The sequence below is a fragment of the Cololabis saira genome, chromosome 2 (genome assembly GCF_033807715.1).
Source record: "Cololabis saira isolate AMF1-May2022 chromosome 2, fColSai1.1, whole genome shotgun sequence".
Classification (NCBI taxonomy): Eukaryota; Metazoa; Chordata; class Actinopteri; order Beloniformes; family Belonidae; genus Cololabis; species Cololabis saira.
In genome coordinates, this window is record NC_084588.1 from 32,303,132 (window position 1) to 32,321,946 (window position 18,815).

Here is an 18,815-nt window from a genome sequence, read left to right on the forward strand (position 1 = left end):
TACGGTGTAAAACCAAGCTAGCTGATTTGCTGCCCTCTTGTGGCCAAATATTATTATTATTTTTTTTTTTACTTTTGTATTTGCTCAACGTCATTGTAAATGAGGGCTCGCCCTCAATGATTTTCGAGTTTAATAAAGATTTTATATGGAATCTTTTGAGTCTGTAACAAAGTATTCATATATATATATATATATATATATATATATATATATATATATATATATATATATATATATATATTCCATATGAAACACACAAAAATACATAAAAATTACAGGTAACACATTAAAATACATGCAAACATCTGTTCCAATGTTTCCATAGTCCAGATGTGTACCTTGTATCGCTCGTTTGATGTTAGTGAGTGCAGTTATTAGATAATTTAGATAATTTTTGACTCATGGAGTCGACGCATACATTTAAACATAAAATTCCTCAACAGAGCATGGAAGGTGGGGACATAACAATTAACAAATTGTCCATCTTGGAAGCTTAAGGAGGATCCTGAACGCATCATTATGTGCTACCTGCAACCTCTTTAGCTTGGAGGTGGTATAATTACACCAAATATATATATATATATATATATATATATATATATATATATATATATATATATATATATATATATATATATATATATATATATATATATATATATATACATACATACATACATACATACATACATACATACATACATACATACATACATACATACATACATACATACATACATACATACATACACATACATATATATATATATATATATATATATATATATATATATATATATATATAACTAATGTCTTTAAGAGTGATATATATCACTCTTAAAGACATTAGTTATATACGTATATTTTTTCTGTACATATATATATATATATATATATATATAAAACTATATGTATATGTAACTAATGTGTTTATGAGTGATATATATCACTCTTAAAACACTTTAAAAAAGACCCAGAGTGTCTGTAACTGTGGCCCTATGAGCCCTGCATATATCAGAGAGATGTTGACTGATTTAAGACAATAGGCTGTAACCCTGTGTCAGTTTGACTGTGCATGTAGCAAAATGCATTTCGTGTTGTGAAACCAGAGGCAGCAGGGGGTGATTGAACCAATAGTATTACCTTTTCCGTTTTGCTAAGATATGATCTAATACGTGTTTTGTTTTGTTAAGCTCTCTTGGGGACCTATCACTTGTCATTTGTCGGTTTCTTCGTAATCACTGTGGTAAGTCTGAACTTTACAGGCTTCGCAGTCTCAGAGTTTCCACAGCTGCATTTCCTGCCTTGGTGTTTTCCAGCCACTGTGCCAAACCATTTCTCATTCAGCTCAATAGGCAATGACCCACACTTCAACTAAAAAGTTACAGCTGTATCCTTTCTAAACCCTGTCAGAGTTCACAGTCAGTTAAAATCAACTCTGCATGCAGCTGTAAAGTTGGAATTAAATCTCAGAAGACTTTATATTTGTTACTTGTATACAAAACATACCTGTCCTATACTTTTCTGATGCATGCTTCTCTTCTCTGTGCTCAGTGTTTGAACTCAAATCATACTGGGCACAGTAAAAACTGATACTCTCCATATGTTAATATCAAACCTCCTGGAACCCATTGAAACACGCCTCCTATCTTTCAAGCCACTATAATGTGAAGGCTTCACTATACTTTATCCCAAGCTTAAGTCTGCCAAATGTCTAGTTTTGCCTTCCTGCTTTTATCTACTGCACATATCTCTCAGAGATATTGAAAAGCTTTTCAGTGAATAATGGAATGATTTTAATTACTGATAAGAATAAATGCTCAAACTTGCATTTTGTCTCATTTTTGCAACTCTGATTTAATACAGAGGGCTGTGTAGAGTGAACAACTTTTGTAAAAAATAATAAAAAGAAGACCATCACACACAGTATACAGTATGAATCTAGTTCAAGTCTGTCTTGAGTTTAATTTAGGTATAAAGTGTATTTAAAAGTGAGCGACTGAATCTTTAAGCAGGCAAGGGATAAATCAGTTTTATGACTGTGACTCACTTCTTGACACAAGCAGAACCCTTGCATAGTCTTTATTATCCAAACATTCTCAACTTTCGTCATTAGTTTATTTGATATGTATTGGTAAGAAAAGGCACATCATAAAGCCCTTTTAAACAAAGTTTAAAACAGCAGTATACAAGATATAAACAATCCCAGTGCCCATGGCTCAGAAATGGCAGTAACCTATATTCAACAATACCTGTTAGTGATCGTAAAAGTTTATAACAAACATGGACGCTTATAATATCCTTTTATCCCATTGCCAATTCAGAGATTGATTCCCATCACAATTTACAGATTCTAGGCTCTCTCCAAAGGCACAAAGCATGTTAATAAATATTATTTACATAATGTGACATTAGCAAAATAATATTTAATGTTCACAGAGAAAATATAAAATGATAGGAAAATACATACATAACCAACCTTCACATATGACTCAATGCTAAGTTACATAGCTACATTCAATGTGAACAAAAAAAACAATAATTCTTCAGGAAATTATTCTAAAATCATTCTTTACACCCTTCACAGAGAGAAATTCATTATTACCATATGTGCAAACATGAGCTGAATTTTTACATCATTGACTTGAACAGTCGTCTCCACCCCAGAGAGAAACTACTGAAATCACATCCTGCTAACAGATACGACTGCTCTGGTGATTTTTAAAAGCATTATTAGGAATTAAATAAAAACTGAAGGCAACTGAGCTTTGAAGGGTCAAATATATATTGTAGGAGTTATTTCTTTTTGAGCAGAAGAAAAGATGATTTATCCCACTCTCAAGCTTTACCGGGGCTGCATTACTCTGGAGCCATGGTTGGTGTTGAAGAGGAAAGATCCACAAGAATTGGACTTCTGTAGGGAAATTGATAGGTAAATGAAGGGCCTATAACTTGAATCAGTTCGCCGTAAAAAGTTATTGGCGGCGGGTCTCCGGAGTCAGAGCCGCAGTGGCACAGCGTGTCGACCTAGGCTGACACTCAAAAATGTTTTGTTTTTGTCCCTAATAAAAGTTTACAGTTTTTATCATCTAATAGGGGTTGTTTTAACTCAAGAGTGTTCTTCTTAGAAACAACCTGGGCTCAGGTTTGACAGAGTTACCTGCCAATCCCTTTTTTTCTATAAAAACATAATTGGATCATCTTTCAATTTATTCAATTTAATATCCATTTAAAGTTACAGCTGCCAATATAGAGGATTGATGGTTTCTAAAGTGGCCTCAGAAAAAAATTGGGCATTTTAAGTTAAAATATGATTGACCAACCTAGGAAATACGTTGTATTGAACTAAAATAGAAAACATGAGTCAATTCAGCCATGGTATTATTTATATATCTATATACTGTATATCTATATCATATATATATTTATATCTTGTTTTTTTTAACACAGTGAACATGGTTGCCATCAAAGGTTTGAGTTCTCACCTCTATATTTAGATATTGACTCTTGAATTTCCCAAAATGGGAAAATTAAGGATTACTCAATGTTAATCTTTGCTGTGATTTCCATAAGTTTCATGAATGGTGTATAAACCCGGGATGCTCTTGCTTTCTGAGGTGAGGGCGGGGATGAGGCGGCCTCTGCTATACGTGATTGCGTGCTAGTTTCTGTCTCTGTGTCGACCTCGTCTCTTCCAGCCTGGACCGTGTTCACATCAGATTCTGACTCAGACTGGTGGTTGCAGGAAGACGTAGCGCTCGGCGCAGAGGAGCTGGACTGCAGGAAACGGCTGTATTGACAAGGAGTGTATCTCAGTAAACTGGAGTCCAACCTGCTGGGTGGAGGGTTATTAGCCTTGAACGTCCTTGGCTGGGTGTGCAGGGTTAGGTAGGGTGATGAATGTAGGAGAGGGAAGGATGGAGAAGAGGGTTGTGTTGGGGATGAGGGTTGTGTTGGGGATGAGGGTTGTACTGGGGAAGGCCTTTGTGGGGGTGATGGAGGTCTGATGGGTGATGAAGGCTGAGTGGGTGATGAAGCTGTGACTGGTGATGGCAGTTGCATGGAATGAGGGTGAGCAGGTTCGCACTGAACAGGTTCAACATCATTCCTCTGTGCTTCACGTCTGCAGATTCACAGACATCAGGGTGAGAAACGAGCACCACACTTGATTAAACACTACAAAACTATATTTCTTCCTACCTGGGAGGCAGATCACAGCCTACTCCTATATCTCTTCTCTCCAAAACCTCTTGTGGCCTACTCTGTGTAGACATAAAATACTTCAGCTTGTCTTCTAATTCATTATTCTAGAAAAAGGGAAAGAGGGAAAACGCCGTCAGCTCATCAACATGCAAGGGACCGCAGCCGCTTTACATGGCAAAGGCAACTCAAGGGGTGCGTCAGCATAAGGAAACCACACAGGCCGATAGTTCAGGATATCCTCAGAATCATCTGAAGCCATGCAGCAGATTACCACAGCACACCATCATTGAAACGCAAAGTAAACCCACAATTCAGTTTTATCTCACCTCACACTCCACTATTGCAATCCTGTCCAGGAGCTCTGAGATGAACATATCCTTCTGAGCCACTTGAGCTCGGAGGGATTGAACCTGTATGAAGGCATTTGATTGAAAACAGTTATTGTGATTTTTGTAATCAGACATTTTTGGACTGTTGACAGTAATGCTTGATTGTTGGAGTTCCTGGCGTCTGTAATTTCCTGCAAATCATTTGAAACCTTGGGTCTTAATTACAGACTTCAAAACAGGAAAGGCAAACAAACTTAATTGTAAGCAAGTTACACATTTTTGCTCAATCAGTTTACCTCCTGTGAACTATTTAAAATACTGTCTAAGTTACGAAGCCAAAAGACGTAAGAATCTGAATCGTTACACCAGAATGACACCCTGCCTTCAATTAAATTTAAGTCAGAGGAAGATTTAAACTGCTTGCGTGCTTTTGAATTTCTAAATATCCTGGATGGCCATCCTGCACCTACTGCTTCAGCTAATGTACAGCACATGTTTATCAGTCGCTGCCATACTGCCGGTATCTGCTCTGGTCAATAAATCCTGCTCACCTCCTCAATCATTCCTTTGACTTTCCTTTGCTGGCAGAACACCATGTCGTTCAAGTGTTTGATTCTCTCTCGGAGATCGTTGGTTTCACCCTGAAGCTCTTTAGACCTAAAAACAACCACATATGGCCTCAACATTCAAAGGGAAAAATGAGTACATGACTAATGTGCAAACATTAATTACATTTTAAGTCCTTCTTGTTAAAAAATATAAATAAAAATTAAAGTTCACTTTTGATTTTGAAAGTTTTGCCAATTGAAATCTTTGAAGTTCCTCCAACACCATGAAATGACTGAGAGCGAGCGCATGCACCTGTGAGTAAATGGATCTTTAATTTGTACCTTTTGACAACAGTTGCATCCGTTGTGTCTGTCAGCTCCATGTGACGGAGACGCTCTTCACATTCCTGCAGCTTCTTTTGAAGTTGACCCTTTTCCTGTGGAAATCATACTTCCGTTTCTCAGATTTGTTTTGACACAGCGGTTGAACACAAATCAAAACCAGGTCAGATTCTCACAGCACTTTGTACGCTAGTTTTTATTACTCTGAGAAAGTCATTCAAGTGAGGAAACTGGTTCATCTGTGAGGTCTGTGACACGTTCAGTGGAAGATATGAAATACATATCCCCAGTCATAACTTCCTAAAGTCTAATATGGGTGTAAAACCAGAGTATTTGTTTCAGAAAACAGGCCACTGACCAAAAAGCAATTAATACTGTATGTAAGGCATGAACATTTCAAGATGGAGAGATGGGGAGATGCAGGAAGTAGTGCTAGATATTTATCATGTTAAAACTGGATTTACCTTTCCCATACAGTCCAGAAGACGCTCAACTTCTATGATTCGCTGGTCCCTCTCAGCGATCTTGGCCTCCGCCATCTGGATGTTTCTCTCAGCTTCCTCCAGTCGTCTGATGTACTCATCAAGTTGGGCCTGTGAGAAAATAAATACTTCTGCTAGTCTGCTTGCTGTTAAACTGTTGGCTTTCTTGTCTTTGAATGATTACGAATTTAGTGAATTATAATTTGCAGCTTAATCTGCAATGTTTGACTTTAAATCTCCATAAATAATCATCATACCTCAGTCCTTTCCTGTTTCTATTATCAGCAGAAAGAGTGTGGCCATGTGACCAATCAGCAAAGAATGCAGACCTGTAGGTTTTCAATCTCCTCCCTGTGTTTCCGCCGTTCCTCCTGCAGCTTTTCCTCGTACTCCCTCTGCAGCGTCGCCGAGAGCTCCTGCAGCGCCCGAGTGCTTGCCTCACGTGAACACTCCATCTGGACAATCCACAGGAAAGCAGATTTAAGAGCACACCCTTTTGACTACTTCATAAGGACACCAGACTAGAAGGTGGAGGTGCAGCTGATGTGTTCCTGTGCTGCAGCGAGGTGAAATGTTACCACACCTGTTATATCAAAGCACACTGATTTATCTATTGTTTCTCAGGTGCCGTAGCTCTTTGAGATTGTGGGGCCCTCAGCGTGTTGGGGCTCTTTTGATGATCAGTAAGACTTTATTACAATTACAAGGAAAACCAGATTTTCAAATGGGAAGCATCTGTATGTCCTGTGGCTGACACGCACGGTATCCTCTTCCTCTCCGTTCATTTTCCACAACATGCCAAATCTCCCACTTCTTTACATCCACTCGCAGGAGACATACCTGCAGACAGAGAGCTCATGTGCCCTCGCAGGATTACCTGAAGTCTAAGCGTTTGGTTCTCGGTCTGTGCTGCAGCCAGCTCCCGCTCCTTGTCCCTGAGCTGTCCTTGTGTTTTCTCACAGGTGCTCCGCAAACTCTTCACCTCTTCTCTCGTGCTCATTCGGTTCTGACAGTTCTCCAAAAGGGATTTCTGCAAAAGAAGCATATTTTACTTGCCGAACTTACCATGTCTGTAATGAATGAAAACGTCTTCGACACTGATTTGTTTACCTGCAGGCCGATGTTCGACGATACAAGGGAGTTGTTCATCTGGTCAAAGCTCTCCATTGCTGCCGTTCGGACCTTCACCTCTGACTCCAGGCTCCTCCGCTGTGAGTTGGCAGTCTGCAGAAACAAGTTTATTTGCATTGATTCATTAACAGCTTCCCAGGCTGGGGGTTTGATGAGGCCGTTCTGGGCATCCAGTCACATGTTGTTACATAATTCATTACCCTGATTTCTTGTGAAAGCTTCTCCATTGATTGCTGCATTCCGCCAAACTGTCCATACATGCGCTCTCTAACCTTCTCCAGAGAGTCTCTGACCTGTACACAGAAACCAGAAACATGCAGATATGATCAGGACAGAAACTTAAGTCTTGTTGACAAGCTGTAAAGTAAAGATGCAACAACTGCACATTTGGCTGCTTGTTTTCTTAGTTCCCACTCACCTCCCTGATATACTTCATCTCATCCTGAAGGTGATTCATTGTCCACCCACGCGCCATCACCTCCTGTTGTCTTCCCGAGCTCGTCCTCTGTACTACACCGTACACTTTAGGCCCATGATGCAGTGAGGTCGCTGGCATCCCATTGGTTGTGTCTCGGAGTTGCTGAGGGGGACAGGACAGCACCGGTCAGGTTTCTGCAGCCACCCTCCACTAAGGCCCACATATACAGGCACTGACTTTGTACATTTGCTTGTGGAACGGCTCACTTTTAGGTGCGTATGTCCGCCTGTGGACGCACATGCCTACTGTATGTGTACTTGTTTCCAGCACCGCTGCTGCTGAGCACTTGAAACAGGAGGCTGGTGACAAGCAGCTAAAAAAGCTGCAGAGTGCATCAATGGTGTCGTGTTTCTGCAACCTGGTACATGAGCTCCTACCATTTCTGCCTATTGTACTTCTGTCAGCCAATGAAAACAAGGGTCAGCTGGCACAGGGACAGTGTAGGACTTGCACAATGCAATAACTGAAAAACAGTAGTCAAGGGTGCAAATAAATAAATGAACAGTAACTTAGAGATCAAATGTCTATAAATATTTCAGTGTGAAGGCAATTTGAAGGCAATATTATTGATCCTATAGGCCTGCAGCTTGATGCTTTTTAGGCCATTACTCAGAGATTGATTTTGACATGTCCACGTCAAAAATGTAGTCTATTTCCCCCGAGACCGCCGGCAGCTAACAATTATTCATATTTAAAGAGAATGTTCATCTCCAAATTAAAGTGTAAGCACATTTTTTCTTGGATCTTTTCTTGTCCATTTGAAATGTTTAGCTCCAAATTGGGCTGCAGAGATTTTTGCGCCTGCTAAACTATAATGGAACAGGGTGTCAGAGGGACTGAGGTTTAAAAAAAAATAAAATAAAAAAAAATAAAAATGAAATACTTGATGAATAGCATCATCTCTGTCCAGGAATTATGACCCATTTTCTCAAGAACATCCAAAAGCTTTGTGATGACCAGATAAATATAGGAACTATTTCTTTCAGTGAGACACAACCCTTCAACTGTATTAATGCATAGAAAGAAACAATCATCATCAGAAACGACAAGGGCCTCCAATTTGTGGCTGGATCTAAACAATAATGATATACTCCTTGTAAAATGGTATTACTGTAACTTTTATTTACCAGGTAACTCCCATTGGGATTACGAGATCTCTTTCTCAAGGGAGCCTTGGTCATTATCAGCTAGATACTTCGCTATAAACTTGCACACATGAACACTTGCAAGAGATGGATTCAGCAACAGAGACGTAAATGAAGCTGCAATATTTGATCCTGGCAGCTCTGGTCATACATGCCAGAACTTGGCAATGTTCTTGGAAAAAAAGCAGGACATGTCAGCTGAAGCAGAGTGTCTTTGTTGCTGGAAATAGGACTCAATTATCCAACTACTGAAGATGCAACCACAGACGCTTTCCCGCTCTTATCAGCTCAGGAGGTCTAGAAGCTTAGATTTCTTTTCTTTATTTTCCAAGTGCCAGTAAAAGGCATTCCTGACATACAGAATCAAATGGCAAAATGCACACTAAGGTGGAAACTATATATGCTGAAGTCTCTAAAACATGATCATTTACGCTTGTAAAAACAAAACCCAGATAGAAGCAAAAGAGAAAATTATTTTTCCCCCAGTGCACTTTCCCTTTAAGGATCTTAAAGAATCCATTATTTCTGGATTTTTCCTTCTCCATTTATTTTTGCAGATGAATGTAATTGGTTGTTAAATTCATCCTGAACTTCTGCACCTGATCGTCCCCGAAGTACAGTAGCATATCTCATTGCTTTTGTTATAAATGTTCATGTGGCGCTAATAAAAGCTGCTCCTGAAGGAGTAACCTGAATGAAGGAGAAACTTCATCTTCAGAATAAAAAAGATGCACTTGAAACACAAGAATTTCCATTTATGTGCATTTGTTGTCTCTGAATGTCTCATGATGAATTGTCCACCCAACAGTTGTTGTTGTTTTTTTCAGGCCGTCAGCAGCACATGTCTACATGCCTATAATGTAATGGATGGGGGCGTCTACCTGCGGGGGCGACTCCCTCCCAGCGGGCCGCTCCCTGAAGCTCAGCCCGTTCTTCTTCTTCCATGTTTGTTTGACACCTTTTTCCACTCCAGCCTGCAGACAGAAAATAACAACAGATGAAAATGACTAACATCCTTCCAGGTGTAAAGTATTGTGTTGATTTTTTGTTACAGTGGTAACAGTGGTTTTTGAAAACGTATTTTTTTATTGTTTGAGTTGTCTGTTTGGACAATTTTCATTGAATGAAAAATGTTTTGAATGTTTATGATGGTTGTCATGATTGGTGTAATACTTCTATATGTCACAGGGTGTTGCTGTATTATGTCTACAGGTTTTGTTGTCTGCTATTTGTTAGGTTGTCATAACAAAGGCATCTCATACAATGCCAGCTTTGCATAAAAAATAACATATATGAACAAAAGATTATCAATGGCAACTGTCACAAAGTGTGACGCATCTTCATGACAGATGTCGTGTCAGTCTAATAAACACGCCTTTAAATATAATGTTGCCTGCTGAGCTTTTTCTGCAACCAAGACATAATAACCTGTTCAAGTAAAACTGTCTTGAGTGTCATTGTTTTGTTGCTCACAGAAAAGGTTCTTGCTCGACAAGAATACGAGCAAGAAAACTCCTAAACTCGTTTTCTAATGGAACAGCATGTGAATATTGTATTTCACATGCCTGGAGAGTTCGTAAAAGGGTGTCTACAATTGAGAGAAAATTGTGGCTTAAATGTAATAAATATTTGGAAATCTGTTGAAGGGTGGGAGAGTATTAGGAGTGTGGGTAGGTGTGATCAAATTATTAAATTAGCGATATTGACAGCTATGGGGGGAAAAAAAAGTTTTTCCTGCAATAAAAAACATCCTTGATTTGATTTTCAACAGATTTGTCTCTGATATAAAAACTTCCATCAGCACTCTGAAAACCAATATTAAACCTTCCAAAATGTAACCCATGCATAAATAAACTCTTTCAAACCTGCTTTGCCAGAGATTTAAATTTGCTGATTTTTACAAGCTTTCATCACTGCAATGTTTCTTTCTTCTGTTTCAGCCAAGCCAGGAGAAAGTCACACCTGCAACTTTGCCACAATGTTGCAGATTAGTTTTTTTTTAAAAAGACCCCACATCAATGTTTGATGTGAGTTTATAGAAGAAGCCATCAGTCCCTGTATCTCTCAGAGAGTGAGGAGCACGAACAAAGACGCCAGTGTTGTCTCTTGGACAGGGCCGGGCCTCACATTTCTGCACCACTTAATCTACAGAAGCCACGCTGTTGAGGGGTTGTGAACGCCCACTAATGGATGGATGTGAATTCCAGCAGATGTGAGGGAACAACAGTCATCTTTATGTTTTAACAACCATGCCGCTCTCTTTTGGAGCGTCACTCACTGACAGTCAGCTTTGAATTTTATTGGGCCACACAGGTGGACGATGTTTACCTGGGTTACGTAGGTGACAAAACAGACATGTAGATTTGGTGGATTCGGGAAACAGGGTTGCTATTGTTTTGCTCGCTGCAGAAACTGAAGCTGACTTCCTGAACTATGTCATCTCATGGAAAACTATTTAAAGACTGCTCTCCTTATTTCCAACAGAAACAGGAAAGAAGGACTTTAGCTCACAACATGAAGACTTTCTCGTTGTGAGTTACAGTCCCGAACCCCACCCCCAACCCTCTCATGAAGCTCATTGATAGGAATTACGTGAATTCCACTGCTGTAGATGTAGCAGCATCATTATGCAGCAGCTCCGTATCTCGTGTGTCATGGTGCAGATGTATTACAACATGTATGACAAAGTCGGTGTGTCAAATTGCAGGACGCACCCTTTCTTACTATACGTGAGGAACAATCTTAACCAGTGTTCCTACTGAAACATGGATATCGCTGACAGAGGACATTTCAGTCGTCATCTTTCTCCTTATTCTCTGCATAACATGTCTTTATCACAATGCTCAATAATCTACATTTGATGTATTTGGAGGCTAATTCTGAGATAACTGGTATCAAATGCAGTCACTCAGAAGTAAAATCATGTAAACACTTCTGAAAACTGAGGATAATTGATGTGCTGCAACAACAGTTTTTCCTTACGCAAAATTCAGCCTCAGCACAGATACCTCAGAGCTGAGAAGTGAATACATAAATAGCAGATGAAGGGCACGTGGTCTCTATTTAACCTCAAATCCACAGACTTCCATTTAAGATTTGCGGAAGCTGCATCAAAGTTATGTCTGCTGTGCTCTGCTGCAGTTTTACATGAGATGTATACATCAACTGCTCTCTTTTGTGAAACAACATTTCATACAGCAGTGAGACCTTGGGACGAATGGTTGTTTTTGTTATTGGAGTGAAAGCAGCACAAAGGTAGCCTAGAAATATCAACATACCAACAACTAAATTTGCTTAGCAGGTATGTCTGGCTACCATCCACTGAAGCTCTTTGAATATACCCAAAAGTCTTGGGGAGCCAATCAAATCAAATCAAGAGAATTTCTGGTCAGGTTTAACGTGATGATGACAAACCGGCGATTTGATCTAAATGTAAACAGTGATGGCTGCAGCTGAGGAACAGCAGTGTTTAAATCAGCTTTGGCATCGAAAGTTAAAGATTTTTCTTTGGAAATTGAACAACCGGTACTCGAATCATTGCTTTGCGAGGTAGATGAATCTGCTGTTTTGCTGACAGCCTTTGGCAAAAGTTGGATTTATTCTTCTACACAACACGCTCTCTAGTTGACTAACTCCTGTTGCTCTAAATATGTCACCTTGTTTCTTGCTCTCATTGGTCATAGCACTAACCTACTGTGTGCAAAGGCAGTTTGAGCAGCAACCATTGGTGCTGTTGGAGGCCTATGAATCGTTTTAAGACCGTACATCTGTCCAAATGTGGGTCTAAACTATCAGGCTAGCACAAAGTAACTTACCATTTCTAGCTCAGGGGGTCTCTTTTACAGGGACTTTTAGATTTACTCGTGTTTTAACCTGTGTTTAACAACCTCGGAAATAAACACAAAGTTCTGAAGAGAAATATAAGACCGGGTTATCAGAAAAAGATTTAAAATACACATGAATTGAGAAGCTCAATGAGCTTAAAGATTAGAAAACAGAAAGCAATACAAGTTTTGACAATTTTTTTCCTCTTCGTTATCATGACTGCCGGAGCATGTTCTAGACGTCCAAGTGGATAAAACGTTTCCGATAGACAGGTAGGACAGGAGTAGTTACACTGCTTGTAAAGAACAATTTCACCTGTGTTATCAGTGATGTGATGTCATTACTACATTCTTCTGCGCCGACAAACACAACCCTCCAGAGCATTCATGATAATATGCAGAGCTTTCAATCACGCCTACTATTAAACAGCTTCTTTGGTCTATGAACACATAGTAAACATTCTGGGCAACAACTCTGCCTCATCACAATTTAATACAAATTTTTGCAAACATCAGGGTACTACTCCCATGAAGGTCACACTCTCGATAAGATCCAATGCTGTCAGTCCCTCTTCATTGTTTTTTTCCCAAAGGTATTTGAAGCTGTTGACCACATTATCTTAATGAAACATCTTTAAGCTATTGGTTTTTCTCAACCAGCAGTTGGGTGGTTTGCAAATGATCTCATAAGCAGAACACACACTGTTCACACACAGCAGTGATCCTCACTGGCGGGTCGGTACCCAAAAAGTGGATTCCAAACCCATTTTCAGTGGTTCTTGGGCCTTAAGGTTAGGTAAAGGTCTCAGGTAAAGCCATATATTTTTGAGTCTTTTTGGAGCTATTTCTCAGATGTTGCACTTTTTATTTTGTGTTTGTGTATGAACACACTGTTAATTCTGCACAGTTTGAGGTTTAAACAGTACTTCTATATTTTCATTAAATACATTTGAGAAGCTTCAAAGTTTCCTCAGTTTGGGCTGCAGCTTTTCATTAAGGAATGATGGTGACTCCTGAAGCCAAATCAGCTGAGAATCATTAAGATACTGTACAAGATTCTTTCTGAGGTATTGCAAGTGAAAAGGGGGTTCCTCAAGGTTCTGTGCCGAGTCCACAATCATTTGCTAATTATATAAATAATTTTAGAGAGTATTTGAATTCCACCCTCTCATTTCTACGCTGATGAGACTGTCCTATATATTTTGAGTACAAGAGTTCTAAATGCAGATAAAACAAAATGTGTGTTTTTTGTTTTTTACCAGTTCAAAAACTGCAAGATCGAAAAGATTTTAAATAGAAATGTTAAACAAATTGAGTTGGTATGTACTTTTAAATATCTAGGCTTTTTACTTCAACATCACTGTTGTTTAATGAGCACATTCAGTATTTTGTATTAAAAAAAAAACCTGAAACCTTTATAAGGTTTGTAAAACAGTGCAAGTCTTTTTGCCTTTCTTGACTATGGAGATGTGCTGTATATAAATGCTCCTGCTCATTGTCTTCAAATGTTGAGTAGTGTGTAAGACAGGGCACTAAAATTCATTGCCAACAGTAGTGTCTTTACTTACCACTGTGCACTCTATTTTAAAATTAACTGGACGTCTTTATGTGCCCAACGCCTCAGCCATTGGCATGTGCTTAATACAAAACTATTCTCAGTATCAATCCTTGTCCACAATTCCCCCCCCCGCCTTCGGTGTCTTGTCTGTCTCTCCCTGGGAGTGGCCGTTCCCCTAATCAGCAGCTACCAATCCAACGCACCTGCAATCAATCCACTCTTCAACTCGAGCAGTATATCTTCCCCGGCTCTATATCCAGTCTTTGCTAGATTGTTGTTTCAGCTACTGTAGACCACATCACCACCACCTGCTCAACCACTACTCTCCAGCCAGACCACATCGCCTGCCTTTAAGCCATCCCATCTGCCCTCAGCTTCAGCTCCTCGTCTGCCAGATCCCAGACTACATTCAATAAATCCTTGTGTTGCAATATCGCCGAGTTTGCTTTTGGGTCTGTTCTGTAGTTCCTTAACAATCCTTCCTATTTGTCTTTTCTTTTAACAAGGACACATGAAAGTCACCGTCTCCAATCTACGGATACTCTGCAAACTGCAAAATGACATAAACTGTAGCAAGAAGGCTTTTTGGTTTTTGACACCTAATGTTGGAATAAATTAGAGTCTCTACTTCAGCATTATTCCCTTGTAATGAATGAGTTTAAAGCTCTGAAATCATTGCACCTTGTCTATGTCCAGGGGTTTTATGGGAGTACATTTTTATTATTCATGTTCTTGATGTTGATGAATTAGTATATTTTTTCTTTTTTTTTAATATAGTTATCCTACTACCTTTTTAATATATAAAATCTCATCAAATATATATATATAAACCACAAATGGTAATTTCTGTGAAATGCAATATTAAAAGATCATGTTCATGTCTCTATAGAGTTCCCTTGTTGAGACGAAACAACCAAATTTGCTAAGGTTTAATACCTTTTGAAGTCTTCTGGAATGTCTTTTCTACTTTACATTTCAACCCACTATTTTCATCACATCTCAGGCAGATTGTGGATTAAAACTGACTGCTTTAAACGTGCAGAATTGTGTCATCTGCACAGACTGAAGTACACATCAGCATTGGGCCCATTTTTCCTTCCACTCTGTTTCCCCCTGGTCAGCCTGTCCTCTTCATCCGTTCTAATAATCACGGTTACACCCTCCTAAAGGGAAGCGCATTCAGGGATCGCTTCAGCGCGCTATCAGCGCCACTCGTGGAAATGAGATGAACCCCACACTCCCTGGCCAAGGTCCATACAAACCTGCCAGGCTTCTGCATGGAGGAAGAGGACAAATCCTCCTGAGAAACATCAATAAGTGAAGTTTTGCTCTTAGTTCTCACACTCTCACTATCAAACTGAGGCCCAAATCCTGAACACAAACAAAGGCTGGGACAGAGACACCCACAGCAAACACCCACAGGGCCTGCAGTACTCAGTCACTCATAATTCACACGGTCAAAATAAACAGAGAGCGACAGAAAAACAAAATGTCTCCTGCACTTCACAGAGTAAAGACTAACGCTACAGTACGAGCCATTTGGACTAAAACAGCTCAGGTCTCATTTTACTGTATTTTTTCCTTTGCTTGGATCAGACTCAAATAGATCTCAGATGAGCTTTGAAGTTAATATAAAACAGCTGTGTGTGCCTTATCACGCGCACACACACGCCTGTCTGCCATGATTGTGTAACTGGATCAGTTGATAAAAGACACATAAATCTCAGTGGCTCTGTCATCTTTCTTTCAAGAATTTCGCTTCATAAGATGACTTTGGGTCGTAAGAGCACTACTCGATTTGGTTTGTCAAGTCAAATTGAGTTGGGAGATTTTGAGGTTTAACTAAACCCTATTACTGAACCGAGCAGGCTTGGAAATTCACCAAGAGCAACATTAGACTCACTGTGTCCACAGTTTGTGCCTCCTTGCTTCCATTATCTCCTGCATGTAGAGTTAATCTGAGGCGTCTGAAACTCCTCTGAAAAACAAACAGATGAAGGTCAAATAAATGAGGTAAGCAAATGGATTTTGCATGATGTAATCATCAGAAAAGAAATGGTTTGAATTAAAACGTGATGAAACTGGGGCAGATAAAGATCTCAGCGACCCACACCTACTTAGAAGAAAAACAAAGTTTATGTAAATGCTCTGAAACCACGAAAACAGCAACATCTCTAATACTATTAATAGTGCTGTGGATGTTCGGTTTGATTTTGACCCCAAGGGAGAAAAGGAGAATCCAATGAGATATTTCGTCAGATTTGAATTTACTTGAAATGATGCAATAAAGGGTGCACAGTAAGAATATATACAGAGCCTTTTGTAAAGTTTTGTGCTATTCAACATAAGAGAACCATGGGAATAAATTAAAAAGCTGGTTTAGAACAAAGGCCTGTTTCATCAGAGAGTCGTTCACATAAACATGACAGCCTCGCCTCCTGCACGCTCAGCTCCCATTACATGCTTGTGAACACATCCAACAACAAACAGTAACTCACCACCACAGAGATCAGTGGACACCAACTGTTAGTTGGGACTGAGAAAATGCACCTCGCTGCAAGAGGCAAGTGGTTACAGAGTTAAAAGCAGCAGAGGATAAGCAGAAAGGAGGAGAAAACCCACTGGACTGGTATGGGAGGAGGGTGAGAGAAAGGAGAGACAGGGGGAGAGTTTCAGTGTCCTGACTTCTCTGGGGCTTCTTACCTCACTTGAACAGTCTGCAGAGTCCTCTGTTGTGGTGGTGCTGGTGGAAACGATTCGTCTTGAACCGTAACGACTCATGTCTCCTCTACTGTCCACTCCTCGCTTCTCTTCCTCTGGCTCTCCAGCCCTCCTCCCACTCTTCCTCTCACTCTCCTTCCTGACGTCTGCTCAGGCTCTCAGAGCGACCATCTGCCCCCAGCCCCAGACGAGGGGAAAGGAGGGAAATTCCACTCTGTCAGGCCTGTTGGAGGTGGTGGTGGTGGTGGTGGTGGTGGGGTTCTGCAGGGCCCTCAGGCTCAGAGGTTTCCTCCCTCTGTGTCAGTGAAATGACCAGGTGTAATCCAGTCCCACATTCAGCAACTCAGACACAGCAGTGTAAGTGTGGTGACTGCAGCCGGACTGCTCTGACAACCACCCTCGTGTCATTCACTCAGTCACCTCCCTGCGTCTGTGTTGCCGACTGTCTCTGCCTTCCCATCAGACCTGTCGGGCAACGTTTCACCTGCCTCCCTGCCCTGGGAGCTGGACTGTTACTGGGCGGAGTGGGGCAGGGGGTGGGACAGGTGCTTTCACTTCTTATCAAGCAGGAGTGGCCAGTTGGAGGAGCCGACGCCCACCGTGTACATCACAGAAACCAGTTTCACGTGAAGTAATAATGTTTTAGTAGTGGCTGAATACATTTCTGTGGCATATATTTCAGAACAGACAGTCAATTTCACACTGTTTTAACAAATAATAGTTAAACTCAAAGTTTCTTCTTCATTTTATTTTATTTTGTTTACATTATAGGCTTCATTTTATAAGAGAGTCAATTTATACTGTAGCTGTTTTAACTGAAATCAATTATTTGAAACCATCAATGTGGTACCTTCTTTTAATAAAACTAAAATAAACTGTTTCTACTACGGATGATCATGCACCTAGTGGTGCGAGAGTCCTACAGATGAATTATTGATACTGTTGATAGTGGATATTGATGGATAGGATCGCAGTGTGCCAGACATTACTATTTAATGTTACTGCTATACTTTACCTCAGCAGACTTTGCACGATATAACAATGTGAGTTCTAGCCACTATTTTTGACGGACGGACAGAAAGTATCCTTTAAGTCAGGTCACATTCCTTGTATGAATGGCCTGCGGTCCCTCTCTTTTAAAAGAAACTAGACAGAGTTGTTGATGAATGGTTGCCTGGCCAAGAGGTTGTTTGACCACGTGCTGTACTTCGTCAAAGCTCTGCCATCAGTTAACGTCAAAATACTCAAGCAAATGTAAAGAGAAAGCTCTTAGAACAGCATGAGAGATATTTCTGCAGCACTGTGAGGTTAATTAGTAACCAGATATCAAATAAACAGTGTTTCTTCACTTTTATAATCAGTGAGCCGCTCACTGACCTACAGCCTTTGTTCAGGTTCAGATTCATGTGCAGATTTTTGTGGGTGTCTCCCCTCGTAAAAATGTGCTGTTCACTTTATGTCTCAATCACACTCTCACTGTTTGTGATCAGTAAGTTTTTGGCAACTGGTTTCATGCTAGGAGGGCCGTCCAACAAGCTCAACCAGGTCTACAAGTACACTCTTATAATACACCGTTACATTCATACTCACTATGTCCCTCATGTCAACTAGTAGAGAAACAACATGCACTCAGGAAGGGATGGCTCCAGCCGCTCCAGCTGACCCCGCTGACCCTGAACAGACATAAGCAGGTATAGATAATGGATGTCTGGACAAATGGATGTAAGAATACTTTACTTGAGCGTTTCCATTTTATGGCACTTTATACTTCTTTATATCGACATTTGCACTGCCACGGACTTCAACCTTTTTTAGTCTAGCTTTTAACTGCAACTAGAGAAGTCATTTATCAGGTAATATAATGCACTTCTGTATATTGGTTCTATGTTTTGTGTTGTTTTTTTTTGCAGGCTATTTTTTTAGGACTTTCATATAAAGCACTTTGGGTACCTTTTGGCTATTGTAAAGGGCTATAAAAATAAACTTGATTTGATTCTACACCATACTAACAATTGTACTGTTCTACAGCAACGCGAGAGCTGTCAAACTAAGAT

The 18,815-nt window shown here is 40.0% G+C and overlaps 1 protein-coding gene across 5 annotated transcripts; it reads right to left on the minus strand.

Annotated features, from left to right (window-relative positions):
• Positions 1-1,929: 1,929 nt before the first annotated feature.
• Positions 1,930-17,274, minus strand: myzap (myocardial zonula adherens protein). Of its 5 annotated transcripts, none has more exons than XM_061743649.1 (14): positions 16,744-17,274; positions 15,944-16,018; positions 9,540-9,632; positions 7,454-7,615; positions 7,236-7,328; positions 7,015-7,128; positions 6,782-6,934; positions 6,234-6,359; positions 5,887-6,015; positions 5,423-5,517; positions 5,084-5,210; positions 4,530-4,613; positions 4,201-4,262; positions 1,930-3,790 (listed from the first exon to the last, which is right to left on the minus strand). In XM_061743649.1, the coding sequence occupies exons 1-14, from the start codon at positions 16,819-16,821 to the stop codon at positions 3,538-3,540; spliced, it is 1,644 nt and encodes a 547-aa protein (XP_061599633.1). In that variant the 5' UTR covers positions 16,822-17,274; the 3' UTR covers positions 1,930-3,537. The 5 variants fall into 5 exon arrangements, with proteins under 5 accessions (XP_061599633.1, XP_061599625.1, XP_061599616.1 ...); XM_061743641.1 differs by having other exon boundaries at positions 4,201-4,307; positions 16,744-17,273; XM_061743632.1 differs by having other exon boundaries at positions 1,930-4,123; positions 16,744-17,272.
• Between the last annotated feature and the right edge of the window lie 1,541 nt (positions 17,275-18,815).